Source organism: Xenopus tropicalis, chromosome 3 (genome assembly GCF_000004195.4).
Source record: "Xenopus tropicalis strain Nigerian chromosome 3, UCB_Xtro_10.0, whole genome shotgun sequence".
Lineage (NCBI taxonomy): Eukaryota > Metazoa > Chordata > Amphibia > Anura > Pipidae > Xenopus > Xenopus tropicalis.
In genome coordinates, this window is record NC_030679.2 from 146,557,511 (window position 1) to 146,581,895 (window position 24,385).

Sequence of the window (24,385 nt, forward strand, 5' to 3'; positions counted from 1 at the left end):
CAGTGTTGGACTTGGCCCAATAGGATAACAGGAAAACTCCCGGTGGGCCCAGCGGTCAGTGGGCCTTCCTCTTCAGCCAACCATTTGCCTTGTATGCTGATACCACGACTGTTACTCAATTCTATATGAGAAGAAACAGAAGAAATGGAGGAAAGGATAGATAATAGCCTTGACCTATAGGCAGCCTTTGATACAGTTGGCCACTCCCTCCTGATGCAAATTCTGCATCCTGGGATTCTTCTTACCTTCCTAACTGATCCTTCAACCTCTTATATCAGAACCTTATGTCCAGCTCCGCTAAATGTAGGGGTGCTGCAAGGCTTTTTTCTATTTATTTGCGTTCATCCTCCATGTTTGTACTACTCTTACCTAATTTAGGCTATGAAGTCAATAAAGGGATTGAAAGATGGCTCCAATCCCTTCATTAATGACAATTCGATGAAGTCGGGTTTTCGCGCCGACAATTTGAAGTCTCAACTTTGTGAAAATGACATTCGGGAAAATGAATTTAGTCAAATATGAAAAATAAAAAGAAATGAGAAATGATAGAGTTTTTATTAAATCTGCCCCCATATCTTCCTAAAGGTGGCCATATAGGTGGCCTAAAGGACCGATATTGGCAGATGCCCATGTATGGTCACCAACGATTGGCCTCCCGAACCATCATCTGGCCTGAAATCGGGCAGATCTCGATAAGGAAGGTTTGATTTTTCCATCGGACGATGGATTGGTACGATTAGATGAGCCCAATATCGCCCACCCGTAGGTGGACATTTGGGGAGAAGATCCGCTCACTTGGCGACCTCCTCGAACAAGTGGATCTTACAGTGTATGGCCTCCTCAAATCTGTGTAGAGTTTGATTAAATCTGCCCCCAAATCTTCCTAAAGGTGGTCATATAGGTGGCCTAAAGAACCGATATCAGCAGCTGCTGTGTATGGTCACCAACGATGGGCCTCCCCAACCATCAACTGGCCTGAAATCGGGCAGATCTCAATCTTGATTTTTCTGTTGGATATGGGCTCGTTGATGAGGTCCCCTTGGGCCAAACGATTAAATTAGCCCGATATCACCCACCTGTAGATGGACATATCGGGAGAAGATCCGCTCACTTGGCGACCTCCTCGAACAAGTGGATCTTACAGTGTATGGCCTCCATGTATGTACTACTATTGACTTCATAGTTTCTTTAGAAGCTTCCATGTCGTATTGTGTGTTTTGGGAGTAAAGGAATTCGTAAAACCAGAGACAGATAGCTGCTAATAGCTCGGATTCCCTGACGATTTCAGACAATTAGTCATAATTATTGTTTGAGTTCCCCATTGGCCAAAACTATTTACCTGCACCGTATATATATACCTGTAAATAAGGTACGTGTTTGGTGGGGGATAGTCACGCCTGCCTGTCACTATGGCCCAGTAACAGGGTCATTGCCTTCTGTACGGAGATATCTCTCTACGCCATGCCCCGGGGCCACGGAATCCCTCCGGTGCCCCTCTCGGCCGTACTGTTCTGTACATTAGCTGTCACCGTGGCTTCCAAAATCAGCTGCAACCTGCCCAGCGAGGATATTGGCAGCTACATCAGTCGCCCAGGAGATATTATCGTAGGGGGAATCATTCCGGTTCATTTTAACATCTACAATAAGGCCAATTTCACCAGCCAACCCCGGGAGCTGCAATGTCGGACGTAAGTGGCGCCGCTTGTGATACAATTTAAAGGGCAACTTCAAGGGTTGTAGGAGTAGAGCTGGAGAGTTGGCCAACGGGGCAGAGAGCCCTGAGGGTTTCTGACCGATGTTCCAGATCCAGGCTACAAATATTGGGACATTCTGACTATATTGTAATTGGAACAGTCTGTTCTCTCTGTATGTCTCTGTACTGTATGTCTCTGTATGTCTCTGTACTGTATGTCTCTGTATGTCTCTGTATGTCTCTGTACTGTATGTCTCTGTATGTCTCTGTATGTCTCTGTATCTCTCTATATGTCTCTGTATGTCTCTGTACTGTATGTCTCTGTATGTCTCTGTACTGTATGTCTCTGTATGTCTCTGTACTGTATGTCTCTGTATGTCTCTGTACTGTATGTCTCTGTATGTCTCTATGTGTCTCTGTATGTCTCTGTACTGTATGTCTCTGTATGTCTCTTTACTGTATGTCTCTGTATGTCTCTGTACTGTATGTCTCTGTACTGTATGTCTCTGTATGTCTCTGTATGTCTCTGAATCTCTCTGGATGTCTCTGTATGTCTCTGTACTGTATGTCTCTGTATGTCTCTGTATGTCCCTGTACTGTATGTCTCTGTATGTCTCTGTATGTTCCTGTACTGTATGTTTCTGTATGTCTCTGTATGTCTCTGTATGACTCTGTATCTCTCTGTATGTCTCTGTATGTCTCTGTATCTCTCTGTATATGTCTGTATGTCTCTGTATCTCTCTGTATCTCTCTGTATCTCTCTGTATGTCTCTGTATCTCTCTTTATGTCTCTGTATGTCTCTGTATCTCTCTGTATGTCTCTGTATGTCTCTGTATCTCTCTGTATATGTCTGTATGTCTCTGTATCTCTCTGTATCTCTCTGTATCTCTCTGTATGTCTCTGTATCTCTCTGTATGTCTCTGTATCTCTCTGTATGTCTCTGTATCTCTCTGTATGTCTCTGTATCTCTCTGTATGTCTCTGTATGTCTCTGTATGTCTCTGTATCTCTCTGTATCTCTCTGTATGTCTCTGTATGTCTCTGTATGTCTCTGTATGTCTCTGTATCTCTCTGTATCTCTCTGTATGTCTCTGTATGTCTCTGTATCTCTCTGTATCTCTCTGTATCTCTCTGTATGTCTCTGTATCTCTCTGTATGTCTCTGTATGTCTCTGTATCTCTCTGTATCTCTCTGTATGTCTCTGTATGTCTCTGTATCTCTCTGTATCTCTCTGTATCTCTCTGTATGTCTCTGTATCTCTCTGTATGTCTCTGTATGTCTCTGTATCTCTCTGTATGTCTCTGTATCTCTCTGTATGTCTCTGTATCTCTCTGTATGTCTCTGTATGTCTCTGTATGTCTCTGTATCTCTCTGTATGTCTCTGTATCTCTCTGTATGTCTCTGTATCTCTCTGTATGTCTCTGTATGTCTCTGTATCTCTCTGTATCAGATTGCAGGCTCATCTCGTGCACAAAGGCTCCACTGAGAATAATGGTGCCCCCCGGGGTTTGCTCATTGCAAAATAGAAAGAAAAATGCAAAGCCCGGAGCTTTCCCGGAACATTCGGTTGGAATATGAGAATTTAACGTATCTCTTTTGTAATTATATCAAATTGTCTGTTTTGTTGATCTGTTGATTATTCCCAGGTTAAACCTTCAGCGGTCTCTCTGTTAGGCTCGGCCTCTCCTTTTATTTCTTTCAGCCAACAGTGATTCTCCTGTCATTCTGTACAATAACGGCAGAAATGCCCCCCCCGTAGGGCAGGCAGTAACCCTTCCAACACTTTCCCCTGTCTCTGCCCCTATATATTAGGTACCTACCTAGTGCTACCAACCCCTATTTCTGTAGGGAAATGAGAGCAGGGCAGGCAGTAACCCTTCCAACACTTTCCCCTGTCTCTGCCCCTATATATTAGGTACCTACCTAGTGCTACCAACCCCTATTTCTGTAGGGAAATGAGAGCAGGGCAGGCAGTAACCCTTCCAACACTTTCCCCTGTCTCTGTCCCTATATATTAGGTACCTACCTAGTGCTACCAACCCCTATTTCTGTAGGGAAATGAGAGCAGGGCAGGCAGTAACCCTTCCAACACTTTCCCCTGTCTCTGTCCCTATATATTAGGTACCTACCTAGTGCTACCAACCCCTATTTCTGTAGGGAAATGAGAGCAGGGCAGGCAGTAACCCTTCCAACACTTTCCCCTGTCTCTGCCCCTATATATTAGGTACCTACCTAGTGCTACCAACCCCTATTTCTGTAGGGAAATGAGAGCAGGGCAGGCAGTAACCTTTCCAACACTTTCCCCTGTCTCTGCCCCTATATATTAGGTACCTACCTAGTGCTACCAACCCCTATTTCTGTAGGGAAATGAGAGCAGGGCAGGCAGTAACCAACACTTTCCCCTGTCTCTGCCCCTATATATTAGGTACCTACCTAGTGCTACCAACCCCTATTTCTGTAGGGAAATGAGAGCAGGGCAGGCAGTAACCCTTCCAACACTTTCCCCTGTCTCTGCCCCTATATATTAGGTACCTACCTAGTGCTACCAACCCCTATTTCTGTAGGGAAATGAGAGCAGGGCAGGCAGTAACCAACACTTTCCCCTGTCTCTGCCCCTATATATTAGGTACCTACCTAGTGCTACCAACCCCTATTTCTGTAGGGAAATGAGAGCAGGGCAGGCAGTAACCCTTCCAACACTTTCCCCTGTCTCTGCCCCTATATATTAGGTACCTACCTAGTGCTACCAACCCCTATTTCTGTAGGGAAATGAGAGCAGAGCAGGCAGTAACCCTTCCAACACTTTCCCCTGTCCCTGCCCCTATATATTAGGTACCTACCTAGTGCTACCAACCCCTATTTCTGTAGGGAAATGAGAGCAGGGCAGGCAGTAACCCTTCCAACACTTTCCCCTGTCCCTGCCCCTATATATTAGGTACCTACCTAGTGCTACCAACCCCTATTTCTGTAGGGAAATGAGAGCAGAGCAGGCAGTAACCCTTCCAACACTTTCCCCTGTCTCTGCCCCTATATATTAGGTACCTACCTAGTGCTACCAACCCCTATTTTTGTAAGGAAATGAGAGCAGGGCAGGCAGTAACCCTTCCAACACTTTCCCCTGTCTCTGCCCCTATATATTAGGTACCTACCTAGTGCTACCAACCCCTATTTCTGTAGGGAAATGAGAACAGGGCAGGCAGTAACCCTTCCAACACTTTCCCCTGTCTCTGTCCCTATATATTAGGTACATACCTAGTGCTACCAACCCCTATTTCTGTAGGGAAATGAGAGCAGGGCAGGCAGTAACCCTTCCAACACTTTCCCCTGTCTCTGCCCCTATATATTAGGTACATACCTAGTGCTACCAACCCCTATTTCTGTAGGGAAATGAGAGCAGGGCAGGCAGTAACCCTTCCAACACTTTCCCCTGTCTCTGCCCCTATATATTAGGTACATACCTAGTGCTACCAACCCCTATTTCTGTAGGGAAATGAGAGCAGGCAGGCAGTAACCCTTCCAACACTTTCCCCTGTCTCTGCCCCTATATATTAGGTACCTACCTAGTGCTACCAACCCCTATTTCTGTAGGGAAATGAGAGCAGGGCAGGCAGTAACCCTTCCAACACTTTCCCCTGTCTTTTCCATTCAATTAAATTGCCTGTATTATAATTTTGCGTGTTTTTATTTCCATACCAGGGTTGTTGATGAGTATTACTTGACCCTACAGGCCCTGATATTTACTGTAGAGAGGATTAATGCAGACCCAGAGCTCCTGCCCAACATTACACTGGGTTTCCATATTTATGACACGTGCAGAACATTACAGCGAGCGGCCCAGGGAACGCTATTAATGCTCTCGGGAGGAAAAGATATCACCCCAAATTATCAATGTCACACAGTAGCACCCTACGCTGGCGTCATTGGTGATTCTACATCCAGACGTTCCATTCTTATGGCCCAGATCTTGGGGCTGTACCGATACCCACAGGTAAGTTCAGTTTGATATATAAGATATAATTACCCCTTATTGGGGCAGAACAGCCCTATTGGGTTTATTTCATGGTTAAATGATTCCCTTTTCTCTGTAATAATAAAACAGTACCTGTACTTGATCCCAACTAAGATATAATTACCCCTTATTGGGGCAGAACAGCCCTATTGGGTTTATTTCATGGTTAAATGATTCCCTTTTCTCTGTAATAATAAAACAGTACCTGTACTTGATCCCAACTAAGATATAATTACCCCTTATTGGGGCAGAACAGCCCTATTGGGTTTATTTCATGGTTAAATGATTCCCTTTTCTCTGTAATAATAAAACAGTACCTGTACTTGATCCCAACTAAGATATAATTACCCCTTATTGGGGCAGAACAGTCCTATTGGGTTTATTTAATGGTTAAATGATTCCCTTTTCTCTGTAATAATAAAACAGTACCTGTACTTGATCCCAACTAAGATATAATTACCCCTTATTGGGGCAGAACAGCCCTATTGGGTTTATTTAATGGTTAAATGATTCCCTTTTCTCTGTAATAATAAAACAGTACCTGTACTTGATCCCAACTAAGATATAATTACCCCTTATTGGGGGCAGAACAGCCCTATTGGGTTTATTTAATGGTTAAATGATTCCCTTTTCTCTGTAATAATAAAACAGTACCTGTACTTGATCCCAACTAAGATATAATTACCCCTTATTGGGGCAGAACAGCCCTATTGGGTGTATTAAATATTTAAATAATTTTTAGCAGACTTAAGGTATGGAGATCCAAATTACGGAGAGATCCCTTATCCAGAAAACCCCAGGTCCAGAGCATTCTGGATAACAGGTCCCATACCTGTACTGAGAAGGTAGTTCTCGGGTATAAATATAATCAGAATTTGTTTTATTATGATCATTGCATTTCTGCAGGTCAGTTATTACGCAACCAGCCCTATTCTAAGCGACCGGAACCAGTTCCCTTCCTTCTTGCGGACCATTCCCAGTGATGAGTTTCAAATGAAAGGCCTAGCCCAGCTGGTTTCCTACTTCGGTTGGTCTTGGCTGGGCATCTTGGCCACCGATGATGAGTACGGTCAGTTCGGACTTCAGATAATAAAGCAGGAGATAGCGAAGACTGGGGCTTGTGTGGCCTTTGCTGAGTACATACTGACCAGTAAGCCTGACAGAAATGCTCCTCATCTCATACAAGTGATACAAATGTCAACTGCAAGGGTGGTGGTTGTGATCTCGACCAGTACAGACTTTGCCATCGTCCTGGAAGAGATGCTGAAGCAGAACGTGACGGGCTACACTTGGATCGGCAGCGAAGGCTGGTCGACCTCCGATTTGCTTTCTAACAAGAGATTCCAAGGGATACTGACCGGCACCGCCGGCTTCGCCATACACCAAAGGCAGATGCCCCAGTTCCCTCAGCATCTCAGCAGCCTCAGCCCTTTGAACGATCCTTACGATACGTTCATGAGGGAATATTGGGAGCAAACGTTCTCTTGTCGATGGCCGGATTCCGACACCTCGGCGGCCAATGGGAGCTTGAAGGCGTGTACAGGGAATGAAAATCTGGCGAGTCTGATCGCGGGAATAGACTATCGGACAGGCCACACTTTATATGTGGCTGTTTATGCCATCGCCTGGGGCCTACATAGTATGATCAATTGTTCTCCTGGATATGGACCATTCCACGCCGGCTCGTGTGCCAATATTTCATCTTTCTACCCTTGGCAAGTAAGAGACCTCCTTTCTAACCAATCACCTTCATTTCTCCCACAGGTACCCTGACGTTCACGGTCCTTTTTTTTTTTATTTGTCTTCCCAGCTCCTCCATTACGTTAGAAATGTAAACTTTATGACCAGCGACGGAGCCCGGGTTTTCTTTGACGAGAAGGGGAACCCTCCGGCCATATACGACATCGTAAACTGGCGGCTGAGTGCCAAAGGCTCCCTGGAGAAGGTTACAGTTGGCAGTTACGACTCGAGCAGCCCCGATGGGAAAACACTGAAACTCAATGTTTCTAACATTAAATGGATCACCCAGACACAGGTATTGAAAGGGCTAATGGTCAGGGTCGGGCTGGGGGATGAGCAAATTTGTCCCTTTTTGCTGAAAAATCAGTGAAACTGCTGAAAAATTTGTGAAATGGCAAAAAAAATCACAAAACGCATTAAAGTCAAACTTTTTTTTTACTCCAAAAGTCAATGGGCATTTTTTGTATGAGCTGCATTTTTGTCTTGGTGATATTTTTGTCGCCGCAAAATTTTTTTTGCCAAATTTTTTCTCAAAACTGCGCCAAAAATTCACCATTAAAAAAAATTGCTGCAAATTTCGTTGTCATTCAGTTCAATGCCGACCCAACGGTCACTTCCATAACAATCTAGTTGTACTGTAGAGTTGCTAGGCCTTATCCCACTAACAAAATGGGTTTAACTACATAAATACCATCACTAAACTAAGGACAAACAAGCTGCAGTACCATCTTTCCACTTTAGGTGGCAAAACAGGAAGAGGCTGGGTTGCTGGGTTGGAGCTGCAGAGTGCCATTGAGCCCTATGGGAGACTTTCCTTGGGCCGGGTTGGAGCTGCAGAGTGCCATTGAGCCCTATGGGAGACTTTCCTTGGGCCGGGTTGGAGCTGCAGAGTGCCATTGAGCCCTATGGGAGGCTTTCCTTGGGCCGGGTTGGAGCTGCAGAGTGCCATTGAGCCCTATGGGAGGCTTTCCTTGGGCCGGGTTGGAGCTGCAGAGTGCCATTGAGCCCTATGGGAGACTTTCCTTGGGCCGGGTTGGAGCTGCAGAGTGCCATTGAGCCCTATGGGAGACTTTCCTTGGGCCGGGTTGGAGCTGCAGAGTGCCATTGAGCCCTATGGGAGACTTTCCTTGGGCCGGGTTGGAGCTGCAGAGTGCCATTGAGCCCTATGGGAGACTTTCCTTGGGCCGGGTTGGAGCTGCAGAGTGCCATTGAGCCCTATGGGAGACTTTCCTTGGGCCGGGTTGGAGCTGCAGAGTGCCATTGAGCCCTATGGGAGACTTTCCTTGGGCCGGGTTGGAGCTGCAGAGTGCCATTGAGCCCTATGGGAGACTTCCCTTGGGCCGGGTTGGAGCTGCAGAGTGCCATTGAGCCCTATGGGAGACTTTCCTTGGGCCGGGTTGGAGCTGCAGAGTGCCATTGAGCCCTATGGGAGACTTCCCTTGGGCCGGGTTGGAGCTGCAGAGTGCCATTGAGCCCTATGGGAGACTTCCCTTGGGCCGGGTTGGAGCTGCAGAGTGCCATTGAGCCCTATGGGAGACTTTCCTTGGGCCGGGTTGGAGCTGCAGAGTGCCATTGAGCCCTATGGGAGACTTCCCTTGGGCCGGGTTGGAGCTGCAGAGTGCCATTGAGCCCTATGGGAGACTTCCCTTGGGCCGGGTTGGAGCTGCAGAGTGCCATTGAGCCCTATGGGAGACTTCCCTTGGGCCGGGTTGGAGCTGCAGAGTGCCATTGAGCCCTATGGGAGACTTCCCTTGGGCCGGGTTGGAGCTGCAGAGTGCCATTGAGCCCTATGGGAGGCTTTCCTTGGGCCAGGTTGGAGCTGCAGAGTGCCATTGAGCCCTATGGGAGGCTTTCCTTGGGTCGGGTTGGAGCTGCAGAGTGCCATTGAGCCCTATGGGAGACTTCCCTTGGGCCGGGTTGGAGCTGCAGAGTGCCATTGAGCCCTATGGGAGACTTCCCTTGGGCCGGGTTGGAGCTGCAGAGTGCCATTGAGCCCTATGGGAGACTTCCCTTGGGCCGGGTTGGAGCTGCAGAGTGCCATTGAGCCCTATGGGAGACTTTCCTTGGGCCGGGTTGGAGCTGCAGAGTGCCATTGAGCCCTATGGGAGACTTCCCTTGGGCCGGGTTGGAGCTGCAGAGTGCCATTGAGCCCTATGGGAGACTTTCCTTGGGCCGGGTTGGAGCTGCAGAGTGCCATTGAGCCCTATGGGAGACTTTCCTTGGGCCGGGTTGGAGCTGCAGAGTGCCATTGAGCCCTATGGGAGAGTTTCCTTGGGCCGGGTTGGAGCTGCAGAGTGCCATTGAGCCCTATGGGAGACTTTCCTTGGGCCGGGTTGGAGCTGCAGAGTGCCATTGAGCCCTATGGGAGACTTTCCTTGGGCCGGGTTGGAGCTGCAGAGTGCCATTGAGCCCTATGGGAGACTTTCCTTGGGTCGGGTTGGAGCTGCAGAGTGCCATTGAGCCCTATGGGAGATGTTCCTTGGGCCGGGTTGGAGCTGCAGAGTGCCATTGAGCCCTATGGGAGACTTTCCTTGGGCCGGGTTGGAGCTGCAGAGTGCCATTGAGCCCTATGGGAGACTTTCCTTCATGCACTGAAGGTTCAAAGTCAGAAAGGTTTTCCTGCCATTTACAATCGTTCGGTTACAAAAATTTCATGACTTTCGGTTCGCCAATACAATTTTATCGTGACTATTCCGATTTTTTCATAAGCATTTTCGTGACATTTCCGATCATCAGAAATCTGCCCCTTAGGGGCTCATTCAGTACTGGTTGAGCAAAAACTAAAAAATTCAAGAATTCAATGTGAAAAATTCTTGCACCAAATTACTTTTTTGACACGTGCAACTTTTTTTTGGCACGACTGCACCTGTCCCTTTTTTTACCATGGCCACAACTTTTTTCTCACTCTGTGAACTTTTGACGCATTGAAATTTTGCAGCATTTTCACAAACAAATTGCAAAATGTTGGATTTTGTGATGAATGTGATGATTTTCGGGTTTTTAGAATTGCATTTTGAGCGTTGCAGGTTCCTGTATCGTACTGCAGCCCAGCTTGTCCCTCAGGATTTAGGAAGCTGATCGTACCAGGGAAACCCCCCTGTTGCTATGAGTGTGCCCGGTGTCCCCAGGGGCAGATTTCGAACCAAACAGGTACTGGAAATATTATTTTGTCATTTTTGTATAACTCTTCCTCTTACTGTGTATAAAGACATTGATCTGACTGTTGTTCTGCAGATGCTGCGGAATGTCATCCATGTTCCTGGGACACGTGGCCCAATCTACAGCAGGACAGATGCCTACCAAGGCCTACAGAGTTCCTTACCTATACGGAGCCTTTGGGTTACAGCTTAGCAGCCATCACTAGCTTCTCTACTTTGACCCCCATTACTATATTGGGAGTTTTTATTTATTATAGGAAAACACCAATAGTCCGAGCCAACAACTACTCCCTTAGCTGCCTTCTCCTGCTTTCCCTGTTCCTCTGTTTCCTTTGCTCTTTAGGGTTCATTGGTTACCCACAACCTGAAAAGTGCCTTCTGCGCCAGGTGGCATTTGGGATGGTTTTTGCCCTCTGCATCTCCTGTGTTCTGGCCAAAACCATCACTGTTGTCATTGCCTTTAATGCAACCAAACCCGGCAGCAGGTTAAGAAAGTGGACAGGGGCGAAGGTGCCCTACTGCGTTATTGTGTTCTGTGCCTTAATTCAATTATTTCTGTGTGTTATGTGGTTGATATTGTCTCCTCCCTTCCATGAGTATGACACTGACACAAAACCTGGAGTACTTATAGTGAACTGCAATGAAGGCTCAACCACTGCTTTCTGGTGCATGCTGGGATACCTTGGACTCTTGGCCTCCATCAGTTTCATTGTTGCCTTCCTGGCCAGACGCCTCCCTGACAGTTTCAATGAAGCCAAATTGATCACATTCAGTATGTTGGCTTTCCTCAGTGTGTGGGTGTCCTTTATCCCAGCCTATCTCAGTGCCCGGGGCATGTATACTGTGGCAATGGAGGTCTTTGCCATCCTGTCTTCCAGTTGGGCTGTGGTGGGCTGTATCTTTGTGCCAAAATGTTTCATTGTATTGTTCAGACCCAATCTGAACTCCAGAGAACATCTCCTTGGAAAAAAATAGAACCCAAAACTAATAGACAATATCATATACAAAAGGGGGCATTTATTAACAATCAGATTTTCATGGTTTTATAGTTTTTCAAGCCACGAGTAAACTCATTTCCATGAATGCCAGTCACTTGTGAAAATATCCGAAATGATGCAAAACTCACAACTTTCTGGTTTTGTCGCACAAATGCCAACATCAAAAAACCTAGAATACGCCTAAAACCATGACGCGAAGAAAGATCTTCCAGTTGGAAAAGGGACATCTGCCATTGGCTTCTACGTGATCTAGACAGATTTTAAATGGCTTATTTTTGCATTCGGATTTGTACCAGTTTTTTCACATAATAAATCAAAACAAAATTGCATTTTTCAGATCAGATTATGGCTTCAAAAAATCTGAACCAAAAAAATCGAGGGTAAATGCCCCCCTAAATGTCCCAGAGCATTGAATTAGTCACATAATACTCCAGTGTTAATCAAGAGATAATACCTCGGTACTAATTTGCACGTACATAGAATTATTCAGGAACCCTCTGCCATGGTCTCAAGGATCTCACACCCTTAGTGGGTTGCCTGAAGTCAAGGAGGATTGAGATAAACCATAAGAACACTGGGAACAAATGAATTATGGCAGTGGTCCCCAACCAGTGGCTCAGGGGCAACATGTTGCTCCCCAACCCCTTGGATGTTGCTCTCGGTGCCCCCAAACCAGGCAGTTATTTTTGAATTCCTGACTTGGGGGCAAGTTTTGGTTGAATAAAAACAAGATTTCCTACCAAATAAAGCCCCCTGTAAGCTGATAGGGTGCATAGAGGCCCCTAATAGCCAATCACAGCCCTTATTTGGCTCCTTCGTGAACTTCTATGGTGCCATTCAAGTCTTTTTACATTGACATTACATTAACAAAGGTTGGGGACCCCTGAACTATAGTGTAATAAGCCAAGTACAGGTATAGGAGATAGTATCCGGAATGCTTGGCACCTAAGGTTTTTGGGGTCTTTCCATAATTAGAAAGATCTAATATCACACTTTGATAAATCTCCCATCTACCATTTACCATGGACCTTACATCAGAAGCTCTACCCCAAAACGTGATAGTGGTACCTATATTAGAACTCACAGCCAATGTACATTGGCAAAGGGGAGTTGAACAAAGGGTGCTGAGCTACAGGTTAAGCCATTTACACCTGAAATTGCATTAGGTTGATTTTAAGAAGTGAAGTTATCAAAAAATTGACGTAGTCTCCTAGAATTAAAACTTCCTAAAAAGAAAAATATAATTCAATTTTGGTAGAAATTCTTTTGTGTTTGAAAGCCTAATTTCACTGAAAATATTTCATTGGCTGAATATATTTTTTCTTTTTCTCTTTTATGGCATTTGAAGCTTTGATAATTTTCACAGATTCTTTTTTTTTTTTTTTTTAATTTAATCAGCATTTTTCTCCACTCCAGGTCTGGGGAGATCTATCATGTTCTTTGGGAAGATAAAGTCTGTGTTTTCGGAAAACTTTATAAATGGTATAAAACTAATGGAATTATCCTGGTATTTTTCTATTTCAATCTGATCTTTTTGACGATGCTGATGATGTCGAATGAACAATTTAGCAAATTGCTGTATTTAAACATAAGAGTAATTGTAAAACACAAATTTCAACAAAAATATAATGTCATTAAAATTGGACCAACCAACTCTTGGGTGGAATTTATTTCTGAGTAATGTGCTGTTTTTATGGTCTTTTTTACAGTTCATGATGGCGATTATGAAAGTTACTGTTGCTATTCTATTCACAAGCCATTACTGCTTACCTCTAGGACTGCCTGGACCTTCACCTTTGTGGCTCACCAACACTTTTTACATCTGAATGTGGCTCTTGATTAAAAAAGGTTGGGGATCCCTGCTCTAATCTAAAGGGGGGGCCTCTAGTGCACTCATCCTTCTAATGGAAAAAAATATCCCCTGCTATCTCCCTATAATCCCCTCTAATGTACTTGTACAGAGTAATCATGTCCCCTCGCAATCAAAATTGCTAACTTTAGAAAAGCTTTGAGGCTTGGTACTTTGGAGTAGAAAGACACAGGTACCCATTTTTGATTCGGGGGAATGTGTACTTTCCAAAAATATATGGCTTTCTGGGGTGAGCGTACTTTTTTGTAGCATTATCCCACATAAAGGATGTAAATGTGTTGATTTTGCAGGAGCTGAAATGGCAGATCATATGGGGGTATGTTCCTATTGGGGCCCCTACATGCCACATATTTAGGTAAACCTATACATATTTGGTATCAAACTGTTCAGTGGACCCCTGGCGTTCATATTTAGGGTGTTTTATCTTGGTACCTAACACTATGTGGGAGATAAGATGCTGCAAAGTGGAAATGTTGTTAAATTTGCTAACTTTAGATAAGCTTTGCTGCTTGGTACTTTGGAGTAGAAAGACACAGGTACCCATTTTAGATTTGGGGGAATGTGTACTTTCCAAAAATATATGGTTTTCTTGGGGTCTCTGTATAGTTAGGGGGTGTTATGGCACATAATACGCTGTCAGGGGGCTCTGTGCAAAAGCTGAGCTGGCAGGCGAGAAATCCATATGCGCTATTTTCATTTTGGGGTCAGTACATACCACAGACTTTGGTATATCTATGCATATTGGGCATTAAACTGTTCAGTAGACCTCTGGTGTTCCTATTTGGGGTGACTTGCCTTTGTATGCAAGAAATTGTGTGAGATAAATGTGGCAAATTGCAACATTTTAGGCGATTTTCTGAAATGTCATAAAAACCACTAACTTTAGGAAAGCTTTTCAGATTTGTACTTTGGTGTAGAAAGGACTCTTTACCCATGTTGGATTTGTCAGAATGTGTACTTTACAAAACTATATGGTTCTCTGTTTTTTCTGTATAGTTAGGGGGGTTACAGCACATAATACACTGACAGGGGGCTCTGTGTGCAAAAGCTGAGTTGGCAGGCGAGATATCCATATGCGCTATTTTCATTTTTGGGGTCAGTACATACCACAGACTTTGGTATATCTATGCATATTGGGCATCAAACTGTTCAGTAGGCCTCTGGTGTTCCTATTTTATGGTGATTTGCCTTTATCTGCAAGAAATTGTGTGAGATAAATGGGGGAAATTGCAACATTTTTATGCGATTTTCTGAAATGTCATAAAAACCAGCAAACTTAGGAAAGCTTTGCGGCTTGGTACTTTGGAGTAAAAAGAAAGGTGTACCCATTATAGATTCTATACATATTTGGTATCAAACTGTTCAGTGGACCCCTGGCGTTCATATTTATGGTGTTTTATCTTGGTACCTAACACTATGTGGGAGATAAAATGCTGCAAAGTGGAAGCTTTGAGGGGATTTTTGGAAACGTCATCAAAATTGCTAACTTTAGAAAAGCTTTGCGGCTTGGTACTTTGGAGTAGAAAGACATTGGTACCCATTTTAGATTCGGGGGAATGTGTACTTTCCAAAAATATTTGACTTTCTGGGGTGAGTGTACTTTTTACTAGCTTTATCCCACATATAATGATGTAAATGTGTTGATTTTGCTGGAGCTGAAATGACAGAAATGATAGATCATATAGGGGTATGTTAACATTGGGGCCCCTACATGCCAAAGGAAAGCTTTGCGGCTTGGTACTTTGGAGTAAAAAGAAATGTTTACCCATTATAGATTCTATACATATTTGGTATCAAACTGTTCAGTGGACCCCTGGCGTTCATATTTATGGTGTTTTATCTTGGTACCTAAAGTATGCAGCTTTCCGGAGCAGTGCTTTGGAACTTTGGTAGTGTACTGCTGGGAGTTTTTGACCTATACGAGTGACAAATCTCCATAAAACTATATATATTTGGTATTGGCACGTTCAGGAGATATGGGACTTTCCAAATCAGTTGTATTTTCATGCATAAAATAATTTTTGTTTCTGGTATTTGTGTTTATATTATGGAAAATTTGATTTTTTTTTTCATTTTTAGACATTTAGAAGCCTATATCTTGTTACAGAATTGGAATTACACAAAAATCCCACCATATTTTGAAAGCTTAGGTTGTCCTGAAAAAAACGATATATTGTTTTCCCGGGTAAACAAAGTCCCCCAATGTATTGTTTTCCTGGGTAAACAAGTCCCCCCAAGGAAAGGCCCCTAAAGCCAAACAGTGCAAAAATGTTCAAAAACTGTCTGGCAATACAAGTTCTGCTTAGATCCAAACTGCCGGCAGTGAAAGGGTTAAAGAACCACTGGGGTCCAAGTTCTTTTAAAGATCTGTTTTGTGGTGGAATACAGTGTGGTTACCCCTTTCTCCAAGAGTAGAATCATATGCTCTACTTGGAGTTGTCAGGAGTTGAGAGCAATTTGACTGGGTCTGAGAAAATCTATTTTAGATAACTGAGATCTTAGGGTCCCCCTTGACCAAAAACCAGTTAATCATAGTTGAAAGAGGTTCTAATATTGTGCGATATCACTCTATACTAATATTATGACCATAGTTGTTTAAAGAAAAAAAAATATTCTTTATTTATTAAAAACTTTATCACACTAGAGTTTTATTTTGGTGGTAAAGAAACAGAATATATTTTTTGGGGGGGAATAAGATTTTCTGTGTACTTTCTTTAATGGTAATGTTTATGTCCTTTTCCCTATAAGATTCTCTCTGGAGTTCAGGTTGGGTCTGAATAATATAATGAAACATTTTGGCACAAAGATACAGCCCACCACAGCCCAACTGGAAGACAGGATGGCAAAGACCTCCATTGCCACAGTATACATGCCCCGGGCACTGAGATAGGCTGGGATAAAGGACACCCACAAACTGAGGAAAGCCAACATACTGAATGTGATCAATTTGGCTTCATTGAAACTGTCAGGGAGGCGTCTGGCCAGGAAGGCAACAATGAAACTGATGGAGGCCAAGAGTCCAAGGTATCCCAGCATGCACCAGAAAGCAGTGGGTGATCCTTCATTGCAATAAACTATGATGACTCCAGGCTTGGTGTCAGTGTCAAGTTCATGGAAGGGAGGAGAGAAGATAAGCCAAAGTGCACAGTCAATTATCTGAATCAAGGCACAAAGCATAATGACACAGTAGGAGACCTTCACCCCTGTCCACTTTCTTAACCTGCTGCCGGGTTTGGTTGCATTAAAGGCAATGACAACAGTGATGGTTTTGGCCAGAACACAGGAGATGCAGAGGGCAAAAACCATCCCAAATGCCACCTGGCGCAGAAGGCACTTTTCAGGTTGTGGGTAACCAATGAACCCTAAAGAGCAAAGGAAACAGAGGAACAGGGAAAGCAGGAGAAGATAACTAAGAGAATAGTTGTTGGCTTTTACAATTGGTGTATTTTTATAATGAATAAAAATTCCCAAAATTACAAGAGGGATCATGGAGGACAACATGGAAATGGCTGCTAAGCTGTAACCCAAAGGATTTTCATAGGAAAGGAACTCTGTAATTCTTGGTAGGCATCTGTCCTGCTGTAGATTGGGCCACATGTCCCAGGAACATGGATGGCAATCCAAGGCATCTGGAGAGGAAGATTTGTTTAATACCTAATATAAACTAAATTAATTATCCAGAATATCAAAATAATTATTATAGAACCTGTTTGATTGGATATCTGCCCCTGGGGACACCGGGCACACTCATAGCAACAAGGAGGCTTTCCTGGTACAATCACCTTCCTAAATCCTGAAGGACAACTTGGGCTGCACTTGGAAGGAGGAATCTATGGAGATCATGGCAATTTTAGAATCATAAAGAAATACAGGGCATATTACATAAGTGCAATTGTTATCAATGATTGTTAATTGTATTAAATTAATTAAGAACAAAGTATTCATGAGATGTGAGGAAGGAATAAAATGGGGGTTTCCAGCACCTGGGTTTTGCTGGCCCAGTTAATCACACCATTATCTATATATAAACGTTTCCCATTGGGCGCACTCAAGTCATATTTTCCAACTGTGATTTGCCCCAGGGAGCCCTGGGAAGTCAGATGCCAATTCACAATATCATAGATGGCTGGAGGGTTCCCACTTTCATTGAAAAATACTCGATTCCCAGCCGGGGTATTGAAGTTCACTTTTTTAATATATTGGAGAAGCTGAGAATTAGAAATATAAATACATTCAGTAAAAGAGAAAAGCTTATAAATCAGTATAAAGAACTAGAAGAAGTAGGTAATAAAGTTTTTCTTTACATGCGAAGGGTGAAATGATGAAATGTTGGCACAGGCGCCATGATGGAATGGCCCAACTCCGGCTGTGCAGTTAAGCAGATTATGTAGGGCCCAGGCAATGGCATAGACAGCAGTGTAGACATTGCCAGACACTCGCCGATCTACTTTAGTTAATACACTCTCCAGCCTTTCATTCCCTGTACAGGTTTGTTCTCTGACATTGTCCACCAGGGAAACATTTTTCTGACTGGGCCACTTACAAGAGAAGGCTTGTTCCCAGAATTCCTTTATAAATGGATCATAAAGATCATTTGATGGATGGAGGCTGTTTAGATACTCACTAAACCTTGGCATCTGCCCACTGTAGATCGCGAAACCAATGGCGCCCAACAAAATCCCTTGGAATCGTTCATTAGTGAGTAAATCTGAAGTTGCCCATGATTCAGTCGCAATCCAAATCTTTCCAGTCACATTCTGCCTCAACAGCTCTTCCAACACAATCACCCAATCAGAATCACCGGTAATCGCAATCACAACCTTTGCAGTTGATTCTTTAATGACCTGTGCAAGCCGAGGAGCATTCCTATTGGGTCGGCCGGTCAGTATATTCTCAGTGAAGGCCACACAGGCACCACTATTTATAATTTCCTGCATTGCTATCTGAAGTCCATATTGACCATAGTCATTATCATTGGCCAGGAGACCAACCCAAGACCAACCAAAATGAGAAACCAGTTGGGCCAGACCCCTCATCTGAAACTCATCACTAGGTACCGTACGGAAAAAGGAAGGGAACAGATTCCGATCACTTAGAACGAGGCTGGTTGCAAAATAACTGATCTGTAAAAGAACAAATGCAATAGATAATTTTTCAAGACACATAGTTACACAGTTACATAATTAAATAGGGTGGAAAAAAGACCAGATTCCATCAAATTCAGCCCTTCCAAAAAAAACCAGCGCACACACACACAAATCTATACTGACCTATCCATACAGTCACATACATAAACCATAAATACCAACATCAATACTAACTGTAGATTTTAGTATCAAAATAGCCCTGGATATTCTGCTTGTTGAAGAACTCATCCAGGCCCCTCTTAAAGGCATTAACAGAATTTGCCATCCATCTGCCCAGCAGGGCATTCCCCAACCTCACTGTCCTCACTGTGTGGAACCCCCTACCCAACATCCCCCAGCAGGGCATTCCCCAACCTCACTGCCCTCACCGTGAGAAACCCCCTACCCAACATCCCCCGGCAGGGCATTCCCCAACCCCCTCACTGCCCTCACCGTGAGGAACCCCCTACCCAACATCCCCCGGCAGGGCATTCCCCAACCTCACTGTCCTCACTGTGTGGAACCCCCTACCCAACATCCCCCGGCAGGGCATTCCCCAACCTCACTGCCCTCACTGTGAGGAACCCCCTACCCAACATTCCCCGGCAGGGCATTCCCCAACCCCCTCACTGCCCTCACCGTGAGGAACCCCCCTACCCAACATCCCCCGGCAGGGCATTCCCCAACCCCCTCACTGCCCTCACCGTGAGGAACCCCCTACCCAACATCCCCCGGCAGGGCATTCCCCAACCCCCTCACTGCCCTCACCGTGAGGAACCCCCTATCCAACATCCCCCGGCAGGGCATTCCCCAACCCCCGCACTGCCCTCACCGTGAGGAACCCCCTACCCAACATCCCCCGGCAGGGCATTCCCCAACCCCCTCACTGCCCTCATCGTGAGGAACCCCCTACCCAACATCACCTGGCAGGGCATTCCCCAACCCCCTCACTGCCCTCACCGTGAGGAACCCCCTATCCAGCACCCCCCGGCAGGGCATTCCCCAACCTCACTGTCCTCACTGTGTGGAACCCCCTACCCAACATCCCCCGGCAGGGCATTCCCCAACCTCACTGCCCTCACCGTGAGGGACCCCCTATCCAACATCCCCCGGCAGGGCATTCCCCAACCTCCTCACTGCCCTCACCGTGAGGAACCCCCTACCCAACATCCCCCGGCAGGGCATTCCCCAACCTCACTGCCCTCACCGCGAGGAACCCCCTACCCAACATCCGCCGGCAGGGCATTCCCCAACCTCACTGCCCTCACCGTGAGGAACCCCCTACCCAACATCCCCCGGCAGGGCATTCCCCAACTCCCTCACTGCCCTCACCGTGAGGAACCCCTTACCCAACATCCCCCGGCAGGGCATTCCCCAACCTCACTGCCCTCAACGTGAGGAACCCCCTACCCAACATCCCCGGGCAGGCCATTCCCCAACCTCCCTGCCCTCACCCTGAGGAACGTCCTACCCAACATCCCCCGGCAGGGCATTCCCCAACCCCCTCACTGCCCTCACCGTGAGGAACCCCCTACCCAACATCCCCCGGCAGGGCATTCCCCAACCTCACTGCCCTCACCGTGAGGAACCCCCTACCCAACATCCCCCGGCAGGGCATTCCCCAACCTCACTGCCCTCACCGTGAGGAACCCCCTACCCAACATCCCCCGGCAGGGCATTCTCCAACCTCACTGCCCTCACAGTGAGGAACCCCCTACCCAACATCCCCCGGCAGGGCATTCCCCAACCTCCTCACTGCCCTCAATGTGAGGAACTCCCTACGCTGCTTCAAATGAAAGTTCCGTTCCTATAATCTAAAGGGGGGGCCATCGTTTTTACATTTCTTTTTTATGGGAAAAGAGAACCCCCCCTATCTGCCTTTAATCCCCTCTAATGTACTTGTACAGAGTAATCATGTCCCCTCACAAGCGGCTTTATTCAAGAGAAAACAACCCCGACCCTTACAGTCTAACCTCATAGTTTAACCCTCCCATCCCCTTTACCAGTTTAGTTGCAGTCTCTTCACTCTCTCCAGCTCATTAATATCCTTCTTAAGGACAGGAGCCCAAAACTGCCCCCCTATACTCAGGGTGAGTCATTGCCTTCACTGCTGAGAACAAAGCTCATTTTAAAAACATTGTACTTACCTGTGGATACTGGTACAGCCCCAGGATTTGGGCCATAAGAATAGACCGTGTGGATCCTGAGTCTCCAACAACACCAGCAAGACGAGTCCCTTGGTGACAGTTATAATTTGGGGTGCTCTCTGTTCCTCTTGACAGCATTGAAAGAGTTCCTTGTGCTGCTCGCCGTAAAGTATAGCAGGTGTCGACGACCTCATAACCCAAAGTGATGTTGGGAAGGAGCTCAGGGTTTGAGTTAATCTCCTCCACAGCGAATATTAAAGCCTGCATGCTCTGGTAATACTCAATAGAAAGCCTAGAATGAAACCACAGAACAAGACGCGGAGTTTAGAGCCCCGTCAGAATGTATATTAGGTATTAAGGTGACCTTAATGCTTGAGATTCATGACTTTATACACATCTTTGGATCTCCTTCTTGCTCACTGGTACCAGAAAGCATCATCATCAAGAATTGTTGGGTCGTCCCTATCTAGTTACAAAGTTCTACCCACTCTTTGTATTTGTAAAAGTGTACAGAACGGCCTATAGAGTATCATAGCATCTTCTACCTCCAATGCTTCTCCCTAGATCCTTCTGATTTAGGCTGGTCTTTGCCTTTGATTTCTCCCTTTATATAAATGTAAATGTGAAAGAAAGGACTCAGCTAAGGACTGGCCTCCCTCACTGACCTCTCCTCTCCTAGGGATTATTATGGAATATGTTATCAGCAGCTCTACTAACCCCAGCAGTTATAAATATGAATGCCCTGAATCCAGCATTTAGTATGGGTTTGGGCCGGATCTTAGTCCTCAGTGTCCGGACAAAATAAATCTAAACCCTAAAAAACCTGGACAAATGTAAATGAGAATAGTTGATGGATATTTGGCCAATAACAGGGGGATCTTATAATCATCACAGCTAGAAATGATCTATATTATAGAATGAACAGAACATTATTGGTAAGTGGTGCCAATTGTGCCCAGCTCCCCTGCAAGTGTTTGGCATGAAGGGGGTAAATACCCAGCACCCAACATATCAGTGATACTTGCATCTGACACTGGAGCTCCGGGGGTTTGCTAGTGAATTGGATATCACTATAGACTCTGTCCAGATGAATTAAGAAAGTTCCTCCCATGATAATGTCTCCTGGGCGGCTCATATAGCCAGTTACGGCCTCTTTGGGCAAGCGGCAGTTAGTATTGGAGTCGGGGGCAGCAACGGCTTTTGTAGCAAATGTGCAAAGAACCCACACAGTAAAGAGGATAAACCAACCGATTCTCTTGCACCTCAGAGGCATCTGTCGGCGTAGTTGTGGCGCACACAGTATCACTGGCAGGATTTGGGCAGGGAGCTGACTTTATATACAGTTTAGTCAGTTGAGCCCAGGGGAAGCATTAATCATGCATAATTGGAGGCACTGCTCAATTATATCTATCCATGTTCCCATTAGAGAAGCTTCTCCCATAAGAGAAAGAAGATCTATAAAATGTAATGGGGTCCCCTGGGGGAAATAGTGATGTAGCCCCATTTAGTGAAGTTGTTGTACTTCATCTATTGGAGCTACTGCCATCCTCAAAGGTGAAGGTCCAGGCAGTCCTAGAGGTAAGCAGTAATGGCTTGTGAATAGAATAGCAACAGTAACTTTAAGGTTATTTGGGCTGAAATAGTGGTGTAGCCCCATTTTGTGAGGTTGTTTTACTCCACCAACAACTTCTTCTCAAAGCTTCTTAATTACCATCATGAACTGTAAAAAAGACCATAAAAACAGCACATTACTCCACCCTATTTTTCTAAAGTCCCAAAAACAACTTATTCTCAAAGCTTCTTAATCACCATCATGAACTGTAAAAAAGACCATAAAAACAGCACATTACTCCACCCTATTTTTCTAAAGTGTCAAAAACAACTTATTCTCAAAGCTTCTTAATCGCCATCAAGAACTGTAAAAAAAAAGACCATAAAAACAGCACATTACTCCACCCTATTTTTCTAAAGTCCCACCAACAAATTCTTCTCAAAGCTTCATAATCACCATTATGAACTGTAAAAAAGACCATAAAAACAGCACATTACTCCACCCTATTTTTCTAAAGTCCCACCAACAACTTCTTCTCAAAGCTTCATAATCACCATCATGAACTGTAAAAAAGACCATAAAAACAGCACATTACTCCACCCTATTTTTATAAAGTCTCAAAAACAACTTATTCTCAAAGCTTCTTAATCGCCATCATGAACTGTAAAAAAGACCATAAAAACAGCACATTACTCCACCCTATTTTTCTAAAGTCCCAAAAACAACTTATTCTCAAAGCTTCTTAATCACCATCATGAACTGTAAAAAAGACCATAAAAACAGCACATTACTCCACTCTATTTTTCTAAAGTCTCAAAAACAACTTATTCTCAAAGCTTCTTAATCGCCATCAAGAACTGTAAAAAAAAGACCATAAAAACAGCACATTACTCCACCCTATTTTTCTAAAGTCTCAAAAACAACTTCTTCTCAAAGCTTCATAATCACCATCATAAACTGTAAAAAAGACCATAAAAACAGCACATTACTCCACCCTATTTTTCTAAAGTGTCAAAAACAACTTATTCTCAAAGCTTCTTAATCGCCATCAAGAACTGTAAAAAAAAAGACCATAAAAACAGCACATTACTCCACCCTATTTTTCTAAAGTCCCACCAACAACTTCTTCTCAAAGCTTCATAATCACCATCATAAACTGTAAAAAAGACCATAAAAACAGCACATTACTCCACCCTATTTTTCTAAAGTCCCACCAACAACTTCTTCTCAAAGCTTCATAATCACCATTATGAACTGTAAAAAAGACCATAAAAACAGCACATTACTCCACCCTATTTTTCTAAAGTCCCACCAACAACTTCTTCTCAAAGCTTCATAATCACCATTATGAACTGTAAAAAAAGACCATAAAAACAGCACATTACTCCACCCTATTTTTCTAAAGTCTCAAAAACAACTTATTCTCAAAGCTTCTTAATCACCATCATGAAATGTAAAAAAGACCATAAAAACAGCACATTACTCCACCTTATTTTTCTAAAGTCTCAAAAACAACTTATTCTCAAAGCTTCTTAATCGCCATCATGAACTGTAAAAAAAGGACCATAAAAACAGCACATTACTCCACCCTATTTTTCTAAAGTCCCACCAACAACCTCTTCTCAAAGCTTCTTAATCACCATCATGAACTGTAAAAAAGACCATAAAAATAGTACATTACTCCACCCTATTTTTCTAAAGTCTCAAAAACAACTTATTCTCAAAGCTTCTTAATCACCATCATGAACTGTAAAAAAAGGACCATAAAAACAGCACATTACTCCACCCTATTTTTCTAAAGTCCCACCAACAACCTCTTCTCAAAGCTTCTTAATCACCATCATGAACTGTAAAAAAGACCATAAAAATAGTACATTACTCCACCCTATTTTTCTAAAGTCTCAAAAACAACTTATTCTCAAAGCTTCTTAATCACCATCATGAACTGTAAAAAAAGGACCATAAAAACAGCACATTACTCCACCCTATTTTTCTAAAGTCCCACCAACAACCTCTTCTCAAAGCTTCTTAATCACCATCATGAACTGTAAAAAAGATCATAAAAACAGCACATTACTCCACCCTATTTTTC

The 24,385-nt window shown here is 44.3% G+C and overlaps 2 protein-coding genes across 2 annotated transcripts; one reads left to right on the forward strand and one right to left on the reverse strand.

Annotated features, from left to right (window-relative positions):
• Positions 1-1,461: 1,461 nt before the first annotated feature.
• Positions 1,462-11,609, forward strand: LOC101732966 (extracellular calcium-sensing receptor). Its single transcript, XM_004913303.3, has 6 exons — positions 1,462-1,688; positions 5,390-5,681; positions 6,609-7,421; positions 7,513-7,737; positions 10,469-10,592; positions 10,677-11,609. The coding sequence occupies exons 1-6, from the start codon at positions 1,462-1,464 to the stop codon at positions 11,573-11,575; spliced, it is 2,580 nt and encodes an 859-aa protein (XP_004913360.3). The 3' UTR covers positions 11,576-11,609.
• Positions 11,610-16,195: 4,586 nt separating this feature from the next.
• Positions 16,196-21,008, reverse strand: LOC101733014 (extracellular calcium-sensing receptor). The gene is made up of 5 exons (XM_031898295.1): positions 20,742-21,008; positions 17,773-18,591; positions 17,452-17,676; positions 17,175-17,298; positions 16,196-17,097 (listed from the first exon to the last, which is right to left on the reverse strand). The coding sequence occupies exons 1-5, from the start codon at positions 21,006-21,008 to the stop codon at positions 16,196-16,198; spliced, it is 2,337 nt and encodes a 778-aa protein (XP_031754155.1).
• Positions 21,009-24,385: the final 3,377 nt, after the last annotated feature.